General features: G+C 42.6%; 1 protein-coding gene across 1 annotated transcript in view; it reads right to left on the minus strand.

Moving 5' to 3' along the window:
- The window catches only part of LOC115116537 (carboxypeptidase D-like), a 36675-nt gene extending 15778 nt beyond the window's left edge, over positions 1–20897 (minus strand). Inside the window, exons 1-5 of the mRNA XM_029645030.2 lie at positions 20112–20897; positions 17627–17874; positions 1221–1363; positions 775–944; positions 103–429 (exon numbers count right to left, since the gene is read on the minus strand). Coding sequence (XP_029500890.2) covers positions 103–429; positions 775–944; positions 1221–1363; positions 17627–17874; positions 20112–20824 — 1601 coding nt within the window. The 5' untranslated portion in view covers positions 20825–20897. The remainder of the gene's footprint in view (positions 1–102; positions 430–774; positions 945–1220; positions 1364–17626; positions 17875–20111) is intronic.
- Positions 20898–22181: the final 1284 nt, after the last annotated feature.

A 22181-nucleotide genomic window follows, 5' to 3' on the forward strand; every position in this document is an offset into this window, starting at 1 on the left:
GCTTTAACCACTAGGCTACCTGCCGCCCCAGGTAGCCTATACTTGCTAGCATAACATTTTAAATGCTTCACTGCAAAGGCTATAAAGCAAACATAACAGTACCTGCGTAGGAACAGCTCCATATCATTGTAATGGTGATGGCGGAAGTCCTGTGGCTGGATGGGCTGGTGCTCAGGCTGGGCTGGGGGCCGAGCCTCCTGGGGAGTGGAGCTCTCGTTGGCCCCAGAGGTCCCCATCTCAGAGGTGGTGCTGGAGGTCTCGATGCTGGTGGAGTCAGGGTCAGAGGTTGTGGTAGGGACGGTGGTGGTGGGGGTAAAGGGTACGGTTATGCCACCTGTGGGTTCATTTCCCAGGGGTGCCAGGGTGAAATTGAGCTTGGTGGCCTTGCCCTCCACCACTTGAACCCCAACTACTGTCATGGACATGTACCTATGAAGACAGACATTGAATGTTTATTTTGTTGCAGTTAAAATAAACATTTAGTAATGCAAAAAACAAAGTAAAACCCCTGTGCACAGCAGTGTATCTACATCCAGGTGATTTGAAATGTATTTCACCAGGAAGTGTCAGGTAACATGGTTAAGTACCAGTAACAAGCTCTAAGACATACATTTACTTCCTGTAAGAAAACACCATACCCAAATCAGTTCTAAGGAAAACAGACAGGAACTAAAGTCAGGAGTAGAGTATGCTTATTTTGTTAAAGACTACAGTAACTTGTGCCTGCAAAGTTACTGTAGAAACTATAGAGCTCATTCCTCCAGCTGTACTTACCCCGTAGCTATAGCTGAGACATTGTATGTCCCAGGGAGCAGCAGACGGTAGTAGTCACCAAACTGGGCCGTGGTCAGGTTATGGTTGATGCCTGCCACCATGATCCTGACATCAGGCAGAGCTGTCCCATTGGTAGCTTCCTTCACATAGCCTCTTACTCCAATGTGAACCTGGGAGAAAACAGGATAACGTCAGAAGAGATCTCAAACACTGTTTCTATTGCCTCAGTAGCTGGGAACAAAAGAAGCTCAAATAACTAAGTGCTGCCCAGAACTAAGTAACTACTGCAAACGGATGTCAAGACAGAAAAATCTCTTCAATTAAAATAAATAGAGTACAGTAGTAAGAACCAGAGAGTAATACTACGGATATTCATATGTGCAATGAAATTATGTGTATGATAGTTTGAAAGTTGGAGTGTGACACTGTGTCTTGTGAAAGCCTACCTGCTCCAGGTAGGCAATGAGAGACTCCCTGTTGTAGTCCCACTCTTTCTTTAACTCCGAGGCCAGGGGAAATTTACAGCAGCTCAGTTCCATGGTGATCTCCAGGCAGTTCCCATTCAGGTAGTTATAGTCCTGCATGCCTCCTGAACAGGGATTACAAATTGGAGTTTATTTCAATAATTTTTCCTGCAAACATTTTAAATGACTCTGCTTCAAAACCACTCATGAAGACCTCAATATCATGTTTGGAAGCACAAACTAAAGAAAGTGGGCAAGCATACAAAATAAACTGTCAAAACAAAGTCTGTTTAGGTCATGAAAGCAATAGCATGAACACAGGCCTAACGCTTTGAATCAGGTATGTCCTTAAATCTACACCAATCCACCCTGCATCCCATTGCTGGCTTGCTTCTGAAGTGAAGCAGAGTTGGTCCTGGTCAGTCCCTGGATAGGAGACCAGATGCTGCTGGAAGTGGTGTTGGAGAGCCAGTAGGAGGCACCCTTTCCTCTGGTCAAAAAAAAAAAAAGATATATATTTTTCCCAATGCCCCAGGGCAGTGATTGGGGACATTGCCCTGTGTAGGGTGCCGTCTTTCGGGTTGGGACGTTAAACGGGTGTCCTGACTCTCTGTGGTCACTAAAGAGCTCATGACACTTATTGTAAGAGTAGAGGTGTTAACCCTGGTGTCCTGGCTAAATTCCCAATCTGGCACTCATACCATCATGGTCAGCTAATCATCCCCTCTAACTATTCCCCAGGTCATTGCTGTAAATGAGACTGTGTTCTCAGTCAACTAACCTGGTAAAATAAGAGTTTAGCCTACTTTTTATTAAAAGGTGTTGATACATCCAAAGTGGCTGCGGCCAGCACCAGCCTTTCCTCCAGTCCAGGGCTGCCTGGTGGAGGAATGTTTTTGCTGAGGCCTAGTGCCACCTGCTGCCCAGGCAGCGTTACAGGCAGTAGGCCTCTGGAGGGTTTCCATGACTGGGCACTGTCACCCAATAAGGGTTTCCATTTGGAAAATGTGGTGCTGGAAATTTGAGCGCCAGCTTTTGAAATTTACCCACATTTGAGAAATGTACTCGACCATGCAAGACCTGGATGCAACAATGTGTGGAACAACTTATTGAAATATGATGCACACTTTGAAGATGTTACAATAACTGTCCACATGGACTTTTCCTCAGCCAACAAGATGAGTAAAGAACAGCAAAATCATTAGCCTGTCAATCTACCATAATCCACATCGTAGAAAAATGTACCTAGGCATATTCTACTGGTCAGCTTGTCGAGAAAGAAATAGCCCACTCCAAACAGACTCTGGGACAATTGATCGCAAATTCATACAACCAGTAAGCTATAGGCTACATAAAAACAAGTTTAAAAGCATTGAGTCTGATGGAACAGATAAGAACATTTAGCTATTTAACTATTTCTTCACATTATAAGCACAGCAATGCGCACAAGGCAGTAGGGAACATGTTCGAACTATAATGCAATTAGCGGGAAACCTGTTGTCAAAAGTGCACCGCACATGTGAGCGCTTTCATGTGACAGAAATGAAAATATCCGTTCGAAATTTAGAAAGAGGGGAGATCTAATATGCAACAACTAACGTTAGCATGTGTTAATAATATGTCTACGATTGTGCGCCTTTGGCTACTGGACAAAGAAAGAACGTTGATGTAGAATAATTGCCTCCACGGACATGGTCAGATTGTGGATAGCTCACTTTGAAGCAAGGTCAAACATACCTCATATGTGGTAAACTTTCAGGTTTTAATCAATTAAAATGCATAGGTGTGTGACGCGCTGATGAAGCCTGCCTCCCGTTTCCTATGCCTTTGCTGTTTGAGATGCTGTATAAGCAGCTCTCGCGATGTCTGACAGGTTTCTACTCAAAGGCTTTGTATCTCTCTATGCTTTGCACGTGTGCTAAATAAGATACAGCGCATTTGGAAAGTATTCAGACCCCTGGACTTTTTCCACATTTTGTTACGTTACAGCCTTATTCTAAAATGTATTTAAAAAACAATTGAATACATTTTAGAATAAAGCTGTATCAAAACAAAATGTGGAAAAAGTCAAGGAGTCTGAATACTTTCCGAATGCACTGTACATAGCGAATATACTGTACACACAGTGCCAATTTATTTCCACTAAATTATGCCAAGTAACCTATAAACCGATAAGCATGAACATCAAATGTATTTCCATTGACTGATATTTCAATCAATGAATAAGCTAAAAAGCATTATTTCGCAATGTGATTTTGTCTTCTCCCAGACAATTGACCGGCACCAATTTTATTTGAAATTGGCTTTTCGATTTTAAAATAATTGTTTACATACCATGCATAAGGAAAGCATTCAGGCTCCTTTCCCACATTTTACAGCCTTATTCTAAAATGGATTAAAAAAAAATAAAAAAATGCCTCAATCGACACACAATACCCCATATGACAAAGCAAAAACATTTGCTAATGTATTAAAAATCAAAAACATTTACATAAGTATTCAGACCCTTTACTCAATACTTTGTTGAAGCACCTTTGGCAGCGATTACAGCCTTGATTCTTCTTGGGTATGATGCTACAAGTTTGGCACACCTGCATTTGGGGAGTTTCTCCCATTCTTCTCTGCAGATTCTCTCAAGCTCTGTTAGGTACGATGGTGAGCATTGTTGCACAGCTATTTTCAGGTCTCTCCAGAGATGTTCGATTGGGTTCAAGTCCTGCTCTAGTTGGGCCACTCAAAGAGAATCAGAGACTAGTCCCGAAGCCACTCCTGTGTTGTTTTGACTGTGTGCTTAGGGTCATTATCCTGCTGGAAGGTGAACCTTGGCATTAGTCTGAGGTCCTGAGCGCTCTGGAGCAGGTTTTCATCAAGGATCGCTCTTGTATTTTGCTCCGTTCATCTTTCCCCTCGATCCTGACGATTGCTCAGTTTGGCCGGGCGACCAGCTCTAGGAAGAGTCTTGGTTCCAAACTTCCTCCATTTAAGAATGATGGAGGCCACTGTGTTCTTGGGGACCTTGAATAATGCAGACATTTTTTGGTACCATTCCCCAGATCTGTGCCTCGACACAATCCTGTCTCAGAGACAATTCCTTCAACCTCATGGCTTGGTTTTTATTCCGACATGCACTGTCAACTGTGGGACCTTATATAGACAAATGTGTGCCTTTTCAAATCATGGCCAATCAATTTAATTTACCAAGGGGACTACGATGAAGTTGTATAAACATCTCAAGGATGATCAATGGAAACAGGACGCACCCGAGCTCAACTTCGACTCTCATAGCAAAGGGTCTGAATAATTATGTAAATAAGTAAATAAGATTTTTTTTATACATTTTCAGACATTTCAAAACCCCTGTTTTCGCTTGGTCATTATGGGGTATGAGGTAACATCTGAATACTTTCTGAAGGCACCAAGGTATTTCTGTCTTATTTTTAATAGATTTGCTAAAATTCCTGGAATCCTGTTTTCACTTTGTCATTATGGGTTATTGTGTGTGGATTGATGAGGAACATTTATTCAGAGTCTGAATACTTTCCGAATGCACTGTATATATCATTTTATAAAAATAAAATAAAATGTCCAAAAGCTGACTATTATTGGCTAACGGAACCCCATAAAAGTAGGAAACTCTTCCCTTTCCTTCCCCCTTCCTCACGCACAAACAAAACAAGGCCAAGTCACTTTGCCGCCTCTATACAGACACAATCCAGCTTGCAAATTCATGCTAGTGCGCATAACCACGCGCACGCATGCAAACACCCACGAGACAAACAAGGCCAGCTCTTTCATCTGAAAAGAGCCTACCAGCCTCAGGTTAGAAATGCTGTTGTGTGCATATGATTGACAGCATGTGTGGGAAAGACAACACAGCAGATCCAGAATTTTCATAATCAAAACGACACACACACAACAGAGACGGCTAGAGTGGCTGGTAGTGATTTAGCCAACTACAGGACGTGGCTCTAGTACAGGAATCTTCAGAAGGTATTTGACACAGACATGAAGAGGAGGGGGAGAAACAGAAGCGAAAGGAAGCGGGTATCCATCCATCATCAGTGAGTGACTAACTTAACAGGCACCAGTAGAAAAGCAATCTGCAGTAAGGCTGTTGAATGTGTACGTGCTAGGCCAGTTCACACAGAGACGAAAGGTATCAGAAAGCACAGAGTAAGCCCTTACTAACACAGTACTGAGTAAGCTTAGGACAAGCCAGAATACAAGCCAGAGTGGTACATGCAGCTGTTGTACATTGTCTCAAATGGCTGCATCACTGTGACTGCCTGGCCTGCAGATTGATTCTGGGTTCTGTAGTTTTGGTTGACTGGTAAAGAGTTTAGATATAAAACCACAAGACAGTTGGTGGGTTATTTTAAATCTATTTGATGCCAGGCTTTATGGCAGCAGCATAACATATACAGTGGGGCAAAGAAGTATTTAGTCAGCCACCAATTGTGCAAGTTCTTCCAATTAAAAAGATGAGGCCTGTAATTTTCATCATAGGTACACTTAAACTATGACAGACAAAATGAAGAAAAAGAATCCCACTGTAGGATTTTTAATGAATTTATTTGCAAATGATGGTGGAAAATAAGTACATGGTCACCTACAAACAAGCAAGATTTCTGGCTCTTACAGACCTGTAACTTCTTCTTTAAGAGGCTCCTCTGTCCTCCACTCGTTACCTGTATTAATGGCACCTGTTTGAACTTGTTATCAGTATAAAAGACACCTGTCCACAACCTCAAACAATCACACTCCAAACTCCACTATGGCCAAGACCAAAGAGCTGTCAAAGGACACCAGAAACAAAATTGTAGACCTGCACCAGGCTGGGAAGACTGAATCTGCAATAGGTAAGCAGCTTGGTTTGAAGAAATCAACTGTGGGAGCAATTATTAGGAAATGGAAGACATACAAGACCACCGATAATCACCCTCGATTTGGGGCTCCACGCAATATCTCACCCCGTGGGGTCAAAATGGTCACAAGAACGGTGAGCAAAAATCCCAGAACCACACGGGGGGACCTAGTGAATGACCTGCAGAGAGCTGGGACCAAAGTAACAAAGCCTACCATCAGTAACACACTACGCCGCCAGTACTCAAATCCTGCAGTGCCAGACGTGTCCCCTGCTTAAGCCAGTACATGTCCAGGCCCGTCTGAAGTTTGCTAGAGAGCATTTGGATGATCCAGAAGAAGATTGGGAGAATGTCATATGGTCAGATGAAACCAAAATATAACTTTTTGGTAAAAACTCAACTCGTCCTGTTTGGAGGACAAAGAATGCTGAGTTGCATCCAAAGAACACCATACCTACTGTGAAGCATGGGGGTGGAAACATCATGCTTTGGGGCTGTTTTTTTGCAAAGGGGCCAGGACGACTGATCCGTGTAAAGGAAAGAATGAATGGGGCCATGTATCGTGAGATTTTGAGTGAAAACCTCCTTCCATTAGCAAGGGCATTGAAGATAAAAGGTGGCTGGGTCTTTCAGCATGACAATGATCCCAAACACACCACCCGGGCAATGAAGGAGTGGCTTCGTAAGAAGCATTTCAAGGTCCTGGAGTGGCCTAGCCAGTCTCCAGATCTCAAACCCATAGAAAATCTTTGGAGGGAGTTGAAAGTCCATGTTGCCCAGCAACAGCCCCAAAACATCACTGCTCTAGAGGAGATCTACATGGAGGAATGGGCCAAAATACCAGCAACAGTGTGTGAAAACCTTGTGAAGACTTACAGAAAATGTTTGACCTCTGTCATTGCCAACAAAGGGTATATAACAAAGTATTGAGATAAACTTTTGTTATTGAAGAAAAAAATACTTATTTTCCACCATAATTTGCAAATAAATTCATTAAAAAATCCTACAATGTGATTTTCTGGATTTTTTTTTCTCATTTTGTCTGTCATAGTTGAAGTGTACCTATGATGAAAATTACAGGCCTCTCATATTTTTAAGTGGGAGAACATGCACAATTGGTGGCTGACTAAATACTTTTTTGCCCCACTATATTTCTGTTATGTTTCATAGAGTTTTCATAGTATTTTGCTTGAGTCATGGTATTGGAAACATTACTAAACATGTAGCATGACTGTTAAATGGCAGTGTGTGTGTAAGCCCCAGTCTAGTTGTGCTCAGCTGACAGCTGTGGTGAAACAGATCAACAGGGCAGTGCCCTACGTGAGCCTGTTTTACAGAGTACTTTAAGGATGTTAGTTCAGGATGGTTCTCAGGGGCTTAGTCCCATATGGTGACACCAGCAGGGTGCAACAGGCCTAGGCTGTCTCTGACAGTGCCTCTATGGACACTGGCTAATAACCTTAGCATGAAAAAGACTGTACAGTGTGCATTGTAACAATGCTCCAAATAAGAGTAATCTCAGTGACTTTTTGGTGTTTAATGATTTGCCCGGCAGCACCTGTGATGTGTGTATAATATGACATGTCATATTAGACAATATCAGAGAGCAAACATCCTCCAGAGATAGAGGTCATGACAGGACCTCTAGCCTATCAGTCCCACCCTCCACATCCTCCCTCCAGGCAGGATACACCAATGACTGTATATACACACAGTATGACTGGACAAAGCTATTCGTCATGTGACACCATTCATTCCTATGTGCAGACTTAATAGCGCATTCAAGCCAAATGAAGTTGGTTAAGATGACGTCACATGTTGACATAACATGCGCCGTCTGAGCTACTCCAGGAAATGAAGTTGCAGGCTGACCCCTCTCATTGAATAACTTGAGTTGTAGGCCGACCCGTGTACTGTATGCTTCCATTAGTAACTAAATGATCCTTATTATTTCTACTGTGTGCTATTTAAAATAAATCGGTTCAAGTACATACATCTGGTGTATTAGAAGCTATTATTGATGCCATGATTGTCTTCTAATTTTTTTTTGATTTACACAAAAATAACCACGAAGATTGCCATTTTTCCATTCACTATAATGGGGGATCCTGTTTTCTGCTAACAATACCTGCAGTACCCTGGTCATCCTGGAACTTCTGTGGCTTCAATGAGAGGGGGCAGTCATTCTCCCCTGGGATAGGCTATACACAGTGAGTGACACACCCTCATCCAGTGTTTTTCCCTAACTACATGGAGTAGCCAGCCAAATAGAACAAGTAGCCAGCCAGGGAGTTTTGGCTGGCTACTTTGCAGAACGAGTTCTATTTTGGTGTCCTCTGGTACATTCTAATGCCTTGATTCCATCCGAAATAGACCAAATTATTTAATACTTTAACGACTTCACCTCCCAGATTAGTCAAATTAGTTGGAGTAGAAATACATGACTTCACAATAAAAATAAAAATGTATGAATTCAGTGTGTTAGTTGTTTTGGATATGGCCTAGCCCTATATGATCAGGACCATTTAGTTGTTTTGGATATGGCCTAGCCCTATATGATCAGGACCATTTAGTTGTTTTGGATATGGCCTAGCCCTATATGATCAGGACCATTTAGTTGTTTTGGATATGGCCTAGCCCTATATGATCAGGACCATTTAGTTGTTTTGGATATGGCCTAGCCCTATATGATCAGGACCATTTAGTTGTTTTGGATATGGCCTAGCCCTATATGATCAGGACCATTTAGTTGTTTTGGATATGGCCTAGCCCTATAAGATCAGGACCATTTAGTTGTTTTGGATATGGCCTAGCCCTATAAGATCAGGACCATTTAGTTGTTTTGGATATGGCCTAGCCCTATAAGATCAGGACCATTTAGTTGTTTTGGATATGGCCTAGCCCTATAAGATCAGGACCATTTAGTTGTTTTGGATATGGCCTAGCCCTATAAGATCAGGACCATTTAGTTGTTTTGGATATGGCCTAGCCCTATAAGATCAGGACCATTTAGTTGTTTTGGATATGGCCTAGCCCTATATGATCAGGACCATTTAGTTGTTTTGGATATGGCCTAGCCCTATAAGATCAGGACCATTTAGTTGTTTTGGATATGGCCTAGCCCTATATGATCAGGACCATTTAGTTGTTTTGGATATGGCCTAGCCCTATATGATCAGGACCATTTAGTGGTTTTGGATATGGCCTAGCCCTATATGATCAGGACCATTTAGTTGTTTTGGATATGGCCTAGCCCTATATGATCAGGACCATTTAGTTGTTTTGGATATGGCCTAGCCCTATATGATCAGGACCATTTAGTGGTTTTGGATATGGCCTAGCCCTATATGATCAGGACCATTTAGTTGTTTTGGATATGGCCTAGCCCTATATGATCAGGACCATTTAGTTGTTTTGGATATGGCCTAGCCCTATATGATCAGGACCATTTAGTTGTTTTGGATATGGCCTAGCCCTATATGATCAGGACCATTTAGTTGTTTTGGATATGGCCTAGCCCTATATGATCAGGACCATTTAGTTGTTTTGGATATGGCCTAGCCCTATATGATCAGGACCATTTAGTGGTTTTGGATATGGCCTAGCCCTATATGATCAGGACCATTTAGTTGTTTTGGATATGGCCTAGCCCTATAAGATCAGGACCATTTAGTTGTTTTGGATATGGCCTAGCCCTATATGATCAGGACCATTTAGTTGTTTTGGATATGGCCTAGCCCTATAAGATCAGGACCATTTAGTTGTTTTGGATATGGCCTAGCCCTATATGATCAGGACCATTTAGTTGTTTTGGATATGGCCTAGCCCTATAAGATCAGGACCATTTAGTTGTTTTGGATATGGCCTAGCCCTATATGATCAGGACCATTTAGTGGTTTTGGATATGGCCTAGCCCTATATGATCAGGACCATTTAGTTGTTTTGGATATGGCCTAGCCCTATATGATCAGGACCATTTAGTTGTTTTGGATATGGCCTAGCCCTATATGATCAGGACCATTTAGTTGTTTTGGATATGGCCTAGCCCTATATGATCAGGACCATTTAGTTGTTTTGGATATGGCCTAGCCCTATATGATCAGGACCATTTAGTGGTTTTGGATATGGCCTAGCCCTATATGATCAGGACCATTTAGTTGTTTTGGATATGGCCTAGCCCTATATGATCAGGACCATTTAGTTGTTTTGGATATGGCCTAGCCCTATAAGATCAGGACCATTTAGTTGTTTTGGATATGGCCTAGCCCTATATGATCAGGACCATTTAGTTGTTTTGGATATGGCCTAGCCCTATAAGATCAGGACCATTTAGTTGTTTTGGATATGGCCTAGCCCTATATGATCAGGACCATTTAGTTGTTTTGGATATGGCCTAGCCCTATAAGATCAGGACCATTTAGTTGTTTTGGATATGGCCTAGCCCTATATGATCAGGACCATTTAGTTGTTTTGGATATGGCCTAGCCCTATATGATCAGGACCATTTAGTGGTTTTGGATATGGCCTAGCCCTATATGATCAGGACCATTTAGTTGTTTTGGATATGGCCTAGCCCTATAAGATCAGGACCATTTAGTTGTTTTGGATATGGCCTAGCCCTATAAGATCAGGACCATTTAGTTGTTTTGGATATGGCCTAGCCCTATATGATCAGGACCATTTAGTTGTTTTGGATATGGCCTAGCCCTATAAGATCAGGACATTTTTTTAAGTAAGATCATCTTTAACATTAAACTTGTCTTTTAATTTTTGTTACAAGCCGTGTTTCGTTAAAGCCTATTTATTTTTGTTACAAGCCGTGTTTCGTTTAAAGGCTGTGTAAAGTTCATTTGTTTCAATGTACCGGTAGGCACCTGCGGCTTATAGACATGTGCGGCTTATTTATGTACAAAATACATATTTTTTAATAATTCAGTGGGTGTGGTTTATATTCAGGTGCGCTTAATAGTCCAGCAATTACGGTAGGTATTCAACCTCTTGATTTAATATGTTCATACTTTATCTGTAGATAAATCGCTAGTACCAGATCGGACCCCTTTTGCCTCAGGAACTGCCTGAATTCTTCAGGGCATGGAAACATTGCCCAATTGGTATCAAGGGACCTAGCGTGTCAGGAAAAAACATTCCCTACGCCATTACACCACCAGCCTGTACAGTTGACAACAGGCAGGATGAGGCCATGGGCTCATGCTGCTTACGCCAAATCCTGACTCTGCCATCAGCGTGACGCAACAGGAACCGGGATTCGTCAGACCATGCAATGTTTTTCCACGCCTCAAATGTCCAGTGTGGGAGATCACATGCCCACTGGGACTGCTTCTTATTGTTTTTAGCTGATAGGAGTGGAACCAGACGTGGTCACCTGCTGCAATAGCCCATCTGTGACAAGGACCGACAAGTTGTGCGTTCCGAGATGCCATTATGCACACCACTGTTGTACGGAGTCGTTAATTGCTTGTTTGTGGCCCACCTGTGAGCTGGCACGATTCTTGCAATTTTCCTTCGACCTCTCATCAACGAGCTGTTTGTTGCCCACAGGACTGCCACTGACTGGATGTTATTTGTTTGTCGCACCATCCTTGGTAAACCCTAGACACTGCTTTGTGCGTGAAAAGCCCAGGAGGCTGGACGTTTCTGAGATACTGGAACAGGGCCGCCTGGCAGCAATGAGCATACCATGCTCAATGTTGCTTAGGTCACTCGTTTTGTTCATTCGAACAGTAACTGAATACCGGTCTGCCTGTTTTGGCAGAGCTCATTCAAATAATAGCCAATGTGTAGAATACCCAAATATGCAATCTTCCAGTAAATACATTTTAGTAAAATATTCTGTGTACAAATTATTATTAATTTTTTTATTTTTTATTAATTAGTCCTTATGCATAGAGTTGTATGGTTTGTTGAACTTTGAAACTAATGTTTTTTTGTTTGGCATACATTTTAACTGAAAAATCTTAGTCTCAGCATAATTCCGTTACCGTGGAATTGCCCTACATTAACCTGACAGCCTAAGACAAGTAGATCACTGACTGACTGATAATCATAAGAGGACATACCTTCGACAAGACAAGTGGGAGTCTCATGGCAATAGACTTTTAAACAGAGAAATTCCCCAGAACTAGCCTTGTCATCACTACAATCACCAAGTCTGTTGTTCTCTGTTTGCAGTGATGCCTGTTTGTAGCTCTAGGCCTACCAACCCTGCAATACTGTTTGTATAGGCTTTCCACCCAAACCACAGTGACAGATTGCCCTGCTCAACAAATATAACTGGCCTATAGTAGGTAGGGATGTGCATCTTTCCATTTCAAGATGATTCATATGCATCATGGCTCCCATACGATACGTTTTAGTTTGAAAATGATTCGATGCGATTCAACAAACAAATCAATGTGATTCTGTGCACTAACATTTAGTGAATAAAGATTAATTTTCCATACTAAATTTAAAACTGCTGCTGATAGAACTCATGAAGCTGGGCCTCTCTGAGCTGGATCTGTCTGCGCTGCTGTCTGGTCTGTCTGATGCAGGGGCGCAACTTTGGTTTTAGAAGTAGGGAGGACATAACTTTTGTTTTTTATCCAGTCGGATAAACACTCCAAACAGCCTACCCGACACTCGGAGGTGTCCGCGTGGTCCTAAAGCACACCGTTGCCTCGTTTTGTATCACATTCCAATGATAAAACTGGGGGTGGGGGACAAAAATGCAATTTCAGAATGTGGGGGGTGTCCTCCCCGTCCCCAGTGAAAGTTGCACCCCTGGTCTGATGTGTCTATGGTGTTTGTAGTCACCTGAGCCATAAGGGATCCTAGTGGGCATCTACCACCCCGCTATTAGATTAGAGGGAGGCAATGTATGTTTGTTTTTTAACCCCAGTTTTGATCACCCATTTCTCATTTTTCCAGATTACATTTTTTTGAGCTTGTGATGTATCAATATTTATCTTTACACAATTAGCCATGACATAACCAATGAATATATAGCACAACTTTGGATTTCACCCAGTCTCAAACTGAAATGGTTTTGACCGTTTGGAAGTTATGGAGTAATAAGCTCCTCCCTTTTTTGAACATGCAGTGCTGCGTCGCTCGCAAAAGTGATGGTCATCATCATTTTGAAATGATCATCTTTACCCTGGATATCTAAAAATGACCATATACACTGATCGTATAAAGCAAAACTACCAGAACTATAGCTGATGGTGAACCTGAACAAAATCAAATCTAATGTAAGCCATGTTCAGCAGGTAGGCTATAGCCATATGAGTTGTGTCTCTGGTGGCTTACTTCTATTCCGGTAACAGCGCATTTGATAACTTATCAAATCAATAATAAAGCCTAATATCGCGCATTGGGGTTGTTCGGAATGCAACATGACTTGTAGATCAACACAGTTGTCATAAAAGATTAAGTATTTTTAGAAGGTAGAAAGAAAGTAATATGCACAAAAAATGTTTGTGAACCAATCATTTGTAAAAAAATTCTGACCGAGTATCTACATTTGGATCGGTTTGGGGTCCCGTGGACCGTTCCACTCCTATCTGAACTATTTTAATGTGTGACCGATGCGTACAGGTGAATCCTTACATCCCTAATAGTAGGTCCAGTGGTTCTCATTTCAGCCTCATGTTAAATAACAAACACTAAACCGGGACATAAAAGATACCACAGGGTACCAAGAACAACAGAACTGACTGTTGTCATCCAAGTATGAACAGTCAGAAACAGAGCACTGGGTATTGCTAGTGAGTAAAAGGACTAGGCTAGTGCAAATGATTTAGGCTATAAAAAGGCTAGTTAGTTTATAAACTGCATGAATTATCAGTTCATCAATTTGTCGGGGCATGGATTCTACAAGGTGTCGAAAGAATTCCACAGGGATGCTGGCCCATGTTTGCCACTGTTGTGTGATGTTGGCTGGATGTCCTTTGGGTGATGGACCATTATTGGTACAGACAGGAAACTGTTGAGTGTGAAAAACACAGCAGCGTTGCAGTTCTTGGCACAAACCAGTGCGCCTGGCACTTACTACTATACACTGTTCAAAGGCACTTAAATATTGTCTTGCCCATTCTCCCTCTGAATGGCACACACACAATCCATGTCTCAATTGTCTCAAGGCTTAAAATTCTTAACAAGTGACATCAATAAGGGATCATAGCTTTCACCTGGTCAGTCTAGGTCATGGAAAGAGCAGGTGTTGTTACTGTTTTGTACACTCAGTGTACATCCAGTTGATTCAAGGCTTTTTCTCTAGGAGTGGCCTATATCCCTGTGTAAACTATGGGTATGTCAAATACAGTAGACAATAGCATAGAGCATGTGTCAAACTCATTCCACGGAAGGCCAAGTGTCTGCAGGTTTTGCTCCTCCCTTATACTTGATTGATGAATTAAGGTCACTGATTATTATAGGAACTCCCCTCGCCAGCAAACACTAGGCCAGGGTTTCCAAAAATTGGGCCCCAAAGGGGTGCACGTTTTGGTTTTTGCCCTTGTACTACACAGCTTACTCAAATAATCAACTAATTATCAAGCTTTGATCATCTGAATGAGCTGAATAGTGTTAGGGCAAAAAACAAAAGGTGCACCCCTAGGGGTCCCAAGGCCCGAGTTTGGGAAACGCTGCACTAGGCCCTTCATGGAATGAATTTGACACCTCTGGCATGGAGGGAAAAGATAAACTAGCTACAAAATAGGTCTACAAAAAAAAGTTTGTCAAAAGGATATCAGTCACTATTGCAATTATCCAAGTCGACTCAAACTTCCCTCCCTCCCTATCATTCGCTCTCTCAACAGTCACCTCTTGGGAGGTCATAATGACAATGATCTAGATTCTAAACTCACATATCCTTCCTGTTTGGCCCTGTCCGGGGGTGTCCTCGGATGGGGCCACAGTGTCTCCTGACCCCTCCTGTCTCAGCCTCCAGTATTTATGCTGCAGTAGTTTATGTGTCGGCGGGCTAGGGTCAGTTTGTTATATCTGGAGTACTTCTCCTGTCCTATTCGGTGTCCTGTGTGAATCTAAGTGTGCGTTCTCTAATTCTCTCCTTCTCTCTTTCTTTCTCTCTCTCGGAGGACCTGAGCCCTAGGACCATGCCCCAGGACTACCTGACATGATGACTCCTTGCTGTCCCCAGTCCACCTGGCCATGCTGCTGCTCCAGTTTCAACTGGCCTGGGCCCTAGGACCATGTCCCAGGACTACCTGACATGATGACTCCTTGCTGTCCCCAGTCCACCTGGCCATGCTGCTGCTCCAGTTTCAACTGTTCTGCCTTACTATTATTCAACCATGCTGGTCATTTATGAACATTTGAACATCTTGGCCACGTTCTGTTATAATCTCCACCCGGCACAGCCAGAAGAGGACTGGCCACCCCACATATGCTCTCTCTAATTCTCTCTTTCTTTCTCTCTCTCTCGGAGGACCTGAGCCCTAGGACCGTGCCCCAGGACTACCTGACATGATGACTCCTTGCTGTCCCCAGTCCACCTGACTGTGCTGCTGCTCCAGTTTCAACTGTTCTGCCTTATTATTATTCGACCATGCTGGTCATTTATGAACATTTGAACATCTTGGTCATGTTCTGTTATAATCTCTACCCGGCACAGCCAGAAGAGGACTGGCCACCCCACATAGCCTGGTTCCTCTCTAGGTTTCTTCCTAGGTTTTGGCCTTTCTAGGGAGTTTTTCCTAGCCACCGTGCTTTTACACCTGCATTGTTTGCTGTTTGGGGTTTTAGGCTGGGTTTCTGTACAGCACTTTGAGATATCAGCTGATGTACGAAGGGCTATATAAATAAATTTGATTTGATTTGTAATGTTCTAATAAGATCCTACAATATCATTGGGTACATTTTACTCCTGTCATTTCCTCATTGAGCATTGTGTAAGTCTATTTTCAAATTCCATCAGAGAATTGAGGCATATTTCATTACTTGTTAAGACACCTAAACTTTACACCTCCTAAATTCACCTTTAAATGACACCTCTGCTGTTCCTTTAGAAGAAAGATTTCATCTGACGCACAGACCTCCTGAGGTCTCCATTAACCACAGAGGCGGTCAATTTAGATTCAGGTGAGTAATGAAGAAACCTGAATTAGTCTTCTGCCGAGTCATAATTTACAACTGAAGCAGAGGCAGTCTGTTAGAGCAGATTCTGGGATTATTGAGGAATGGCTGAGAATATACAACCCCTACACAGAAATACACACAGGGTGATGACACCACATGTCTTTACAGGAAAAGCCTTGACGGTCACCTGAAACCTTCAGACTCAGATTAGAGTATCATCTCATCGCCCCTCGTCTGGCTCTCTTTCCAAACCCCTGACCTGACAGCAGCCACACAGCACAACAGAGACTGGGGGTCCGGTTACTGCCTGGTGAACACAGACACTGGTATTCCTGAACATGAAGGAGGGTAGTGGGGGGACAGCAAGCTGCATGGACAGGTGGTGTCACACACACACACACACCACACACACACACACACACACACAGCTCGTAAAAGACGGATAGGATAACCTGACACCAGTCAGGCTTTCTGTGAAGAGAGAACAGAGAGCAGGTCTGTCCTACAGGGGTGAATAATACAATACTAGCTAGCTGGGTCTGTTGTCCTCTGCCACAGCTGCTCTGCAAGATAGTAAAGTCAGCGCAATGGAACACCTGTATGTTCAAAGTCGTACTCTGATTCAATAGCCTAATTAGTGGGGTTTTAAATCAAGACTAGACAGACAATTACAGCTGTGGCGCTGCTAGTTTGGTTCTTAAATGGATCCAAAATGAGTCGAGGGAAATATATTCAGTGAAAATTGGGCCATGGAAAATGTACAGTAGCAAAGACAGAGGAAACCACCACACTAATTAATTAACCCCTTTCATGACAACCCGTAGCCTAGACATCACACATTGGGCTTTGTCCCAATGACAAAAAGTAAGCCTGTACCATGGCAGTGAAAGCCCACACTTTACATGTTATCATATATCCTTTATTCCCTTACTATAGGCCTACATGTCATTGAATATTCATTTCAAGGTGTCTCTATGAACACTGAGCTGAGTAAAACCTGATATCCAGCTGATTATGAATGCCTGAGAGGTAAATATACCACATGATGTCATCAGTCTTTGAGAAGAGAACATTTTAAAATAGACCCCAATTGACTTAATCGTCATGGCAACGCAGGACTCCGCTCTCTGTTTCAACAATAATGTGTGATTGTTCTGAGAGAGGTGAGGTGGGATAATGAGGTAAAAAAAAAAAAATTTAAAGCAGGTGAAAATATTTTGTCAAGAAATGTATATGAAACAAATTATGAAGGAGAAAAAAAAGACATTAGAAATCACAAAAGGAAGATACTGGAGCTGGTCTAGGCTACTTTGTGTGTGAAAGATAAACTATTTTTCAACAAACTAATAAGGAAAAAGAACATGACCTTTGCTCCCCAAAGAGCATAAATCAGTGGTCTGATAGTTGAGGAGGAAAAAGTCTTACCGGGTACATCGTACCACTTTGCCCCGTTGACGATGCCATCCTCGAAAGTCTCATCAGGGGTATCTGGGCACTTGGGCTCCCCGGTCCTCATGATTGGGTGGTTCTTGGCGTAGGTCAGTGCCAGGTGTTTAAACAGGTTGTCGTCCACAGAGCGGCTGTAGTAACCCTGCATTGCATGGGAGGCCGAGTCATCAAACGGGTAGCTGGCCACCACAGTGCCACCATGCAGGTTCCCTGACAGGACAAACCTGGAGGGACATAACAACAACACAATGTTATCAGGAGGCAGGAGATATATAGTAAGCCTAGTATCTACTGTCTGCAGCAGGGGGAACCTTTAACTATCCGAGGCTGAGCTGAAGTACACACACAAGCACGCCCACATTCACATCGACGGGGCTATAGTGGAGCAGGTTGATAGCTTCAAGTTCCTTGGTGTCCACATCGCTAAGGTCCAAACACACCATGACAGTCGTGAAGAGGGGACGACAACGCCTATTCCCCCTCAGGAGGCTGAAAAGATTTGGCATGGGTCCTCAAATCCTCAAAAAGTTCTACAGCTGCACCATCAAGAGCATTCTGACGGGTTGTGTCACCACTTGGTATGGAAACTGCTCGGCATCCGACCGCTAGGCGCTACAGAGGGTGGTGTATACGGCCCAGTACATCAATGGGACCGAGCTCCCTACCATCTAGGACCTCTATACCAGGCGGTGTCAGAGGAAGGCCCTAAAAATTGTCAAAGACTCCAGCCACCCCAGTCATAGACTGTTCTCTCTGCTACCGCACGGCAAGCGGTACCGGAGTGCTAAGTCTGGGACCAAAAGGCTCCTAAACAGCTTCTACCCCTAAGCCATAAGACTGCTGAACAGTTAATCAAATGGCCACACAGACTAATTGCATTGACCCCTTATTATATTTTTTTGCACAGGCTCGATGTACACTCCTCACTGGACTCTAACCACACATTCACACTGACACTCCAACACACACACACACACATTAGAATTCCTTCACACACGTTGCTGCTACACTCTGTTTATTATCTATGCATAGTCACTTTTCCCTACATACATGTACATATTACCTCAACTACCCCATACCCCCTGCACATTGACTCAGTACCAGTACCCATTGTATATAACCTCACTATTGTGTTACTATTTTGTCTTTATTTAACTTATGGGGCGACAGGTAGCCTAGGGGTTAGTGTTGGACTAGTAACAGAAAGAAAAAACGGCAGAAAAAAATCTGCCGTTCTGCCCCTGAACAAGGCAGTTAACCCACTATTCCTAGTCATTGAAAATAAGAATTTATTCTTAACTGTCTTGCCTAGTTAAATAAAAAGTCATATATATATTATTTTTTATTAATAATGAATACATTTCTTTATTTAACTTATTATTATTTTTTATTAATAATAGTTGGGGGCTCGTAAGTAAGCATTTCACAGTAAAAAGTCTACACCTGTTGTAATTGGCGCATGTGAAAATAATTTGAGTTGGTCTATTGTGTTCTACTTCCTGTCCGCGCAGGAGGTTCTACACACCAGATGGGACTATAACGGTAACAGCAACATATCCTGCAGTAGTGCCAAAAACATTACCAACACATAAGATAGCATAGTCCTGACTGTAAAGCTAAAGTGCTGAGCTGCAATACGGGTTTATAACAAATAGGGCTGTCGCCGACTAAAAAAAATATTGGTCGACCGAAAGTGGTCAGTTTTTCAGACCAATTTAAAACATGTATTTTTCCATATATAGACAAACCCTATGTGCTTTAATAAAATCAGCTATATGCAATAACATGACATCATTAGATGTTTTTCAACAGCTGTTTGTTCAGTGACAGCTGGAAGAGGAGGTATAGTTTGTTTTGACAGGTCCTTAAACAAAGGTGGCCGAACTAAAGTTGTATGGCAGGTTACTTATGTTGGCCTATTGGAGTCTGATGTTGATCGAGGGCATTCACAACTGTTAGCTGGCAACAGTGGGCCCCTAGGTGAATGGATAGATCCTTCAGGGGTCCTTCTGACTTGCCTAGTTAAATAACAAATCAAATAAATAAAGGGGGAGGGAGGGGGTATTTAGGGTCCATGAGGAGGTGCTTCAAAACAATAGGAACAATGATGGATGCCAGTTAAGTCCTTGGTTTTAGCAGTTATAATTTGATTTGCAGTAAGGGATGTCTGTGTAGCCCAGGGTCCTGGAGTGCCACAGCCACTTCATATTTAACTGACCTGGAGGATCAGGTGTGTGATGTGTTGAATTTAGGCAATTTGTGAAGTGATCAATTATCTCAGTTGGTCAGAACAAAATTCTGTAGTACCTGGGCCACTCCAGGAAACGGGTTGCCTACCCCTGGTGTAGCCCATAAAGTTGAGCCCCATCTCACCATTTGAATTTGATTATAAACAATGTAAACTAAACAAACCATGGTGTATGTAGGTCTATGTAAATAGAAAAGAGAAAGAAATACTTACTTTTTCTCCAGAATCCATTTAATGACAGCTGTAACCTCGGGAATAGCCTCTTGCTGGACGTTGATTTTGTCAAACTGGTCAGGAAAACTTCGGTTGAGGTCCACGTTCCTGGCGTTGGAACGACCCCCTGCGTCGCCACTGCAGTCACCCTCTATCGACCTTTCGAACCCGTCTGGGTTCATACTGGGCATAATGTAAATATCCGTGCTCGTCACCAACTCCGTGATACGCGGGTCTTCTCCATACCTCGTCAATAGGTAGTCCACAAGGTAAACCAATACTTGCCTCGAGATAGTTTCGTCCCCGTGCATGTTCCCCACGTATTTACATTTGGGTTTTCCCGGTACGTCAGCGTTGGGGTCCTTTGTTATTCGCATAACCCACAACTCCCTGCCCTGCACGGACTGGCCTATACTGGACAGGTTGGCGATGTGAGAGTATTTTAAGGCCTTGAACTTCAGTAGCCGGGTCATTTGCACATAATTGTAGTATTTTGTATGGTCTTCTACCTCTTTCGCTGCGGTGTTGCTTCTGACAAGCCTCGCCTCGCCGACGCTCAGAGCCGTGATGGGGACAACAACAAAAAGGAGGAAGACGAAAAGTGAGACACACAGTTTCGGCGCTGTATGCCGATGCTCCCGCAAATATGTTGCCATGTTTCCGACTCTCTTACCTCTTGAACATCCACTCTTGTGAAATGAAAAGGTGAACATTGCTAGCTAGCTAACCCAGACTGGATGCATCCAACATCCCGTTAAGCTTTCAAAGGGGCGGTGCTTCGGTTTGACGTCACTCTCCTTGAGGAGGAGCCTCTTTTTAAGGTGGTTTGCAGAATATATCATAATTTGAGTACAGTACTATTGTGTATTTTTAGTTCTATACGTTGATATCTGTCAATATTAGTCGATATTGTAATATACCAAATAAAATAAAAATTGAAGTGCAATGCCTTGTATAAATATTTATTCAACTTGGTAGGTTGTAAATTCCCATTGTTGTCTCAATATTTCCATAGTCTCAATTTCCCAACATGTTCCTCATGCAGTATTGGCTATTAGCTACCCAATTGCATTGGATAAACCTGAGCGATAGCAAGCATTTAGGCACGATTTGTCCTATAATAGTCAATATTTCAGATGGAAAATGGTACTGAATTGAGACAGACTGGCGTTTTTAGTGTTGCCTGAGAGAGGCAGTGTTGGATAAACAGTTCACGATGTCTCAATAAAGCTGGGTTACATTTAAACATTTTACTTTACACAAAGTATTTCACTCATGATTGAAGCTTTGTATTTTCTTTTGCATTATTTCTAAAATAGTTTAGATTTCTGGGGTTTATATTTGTGTGCTATAGGGTGTAATATAGTTTGCTTTTGGTATCAAGGTACACTTAGTAGACACTTAATATTTATGTTTCCTATATTTATTATATCCAAGGGTTGAAAGTGTTTGTTCAAGCAGAAGGGACTACTGAGAACTGCTGAGAAAATATACTAGTAGAGAGAAAAAATGGTTAATACAAGTATAGACAATTGATCCCAGAGCAGGTTAATAGCAGACTTTTGTATCGCTGTTTATTTTTGTTGCTCATTCTTTCTTTATTGATCACTGTGGCTATGAATTCCCCGTGACAACACTGAAGAACAGCATCAAAGCCTGGGTCGTACCACCACACCGAACAAGACCCTTCACTCCGCTTGCTGTGGGGCGTATCCGCCACTTTCATTTTCTTTCTTATTCTCTCCTTTTTCTTCTTTCTGCAATGGAACAAAACAGAAGTGCTGTAAACATCTTTGTTGCTGTGGAGCACCAGAAGCTTGGAATGATAGAGTGGAGGAGGGATAAGAGGAGGAGGGGTGAAAGAAGGAGGAGGCTGTGGAAGAGGGTGAATGCTGTGGAAACCTTCACTGCTGGACTACTCCCTGTAGTGTTTGTACTCTCCAACATGACAGTCGTACTCCATGATGTACTGGTAGCCGCGTTACCTGGGGAACTGCTAGCACACCCAGTGAAAGGGGGAAAGGGAGAAAATATCCAGAAAAAAGCCCCAGCCCTTAGTCTAGGCCCTTG

This window comes from Oncorhynchus nerka, linkage group LG11 (genome assembly GCF_034236695.1).
Source record: "Oncorhynchus nerka isolate Pitt River linkage group LG11, Oner_Uvic_2.0, whole genome shotgun sequence".
Classification (NCBI taxonomy): domain Eukaryota; kingdom Metazoa; phylum Chordata; class Actinopteri; order Salmoniformes; family Salmonidae; genus Oncorhynchus; species Oncorhynchus nerka.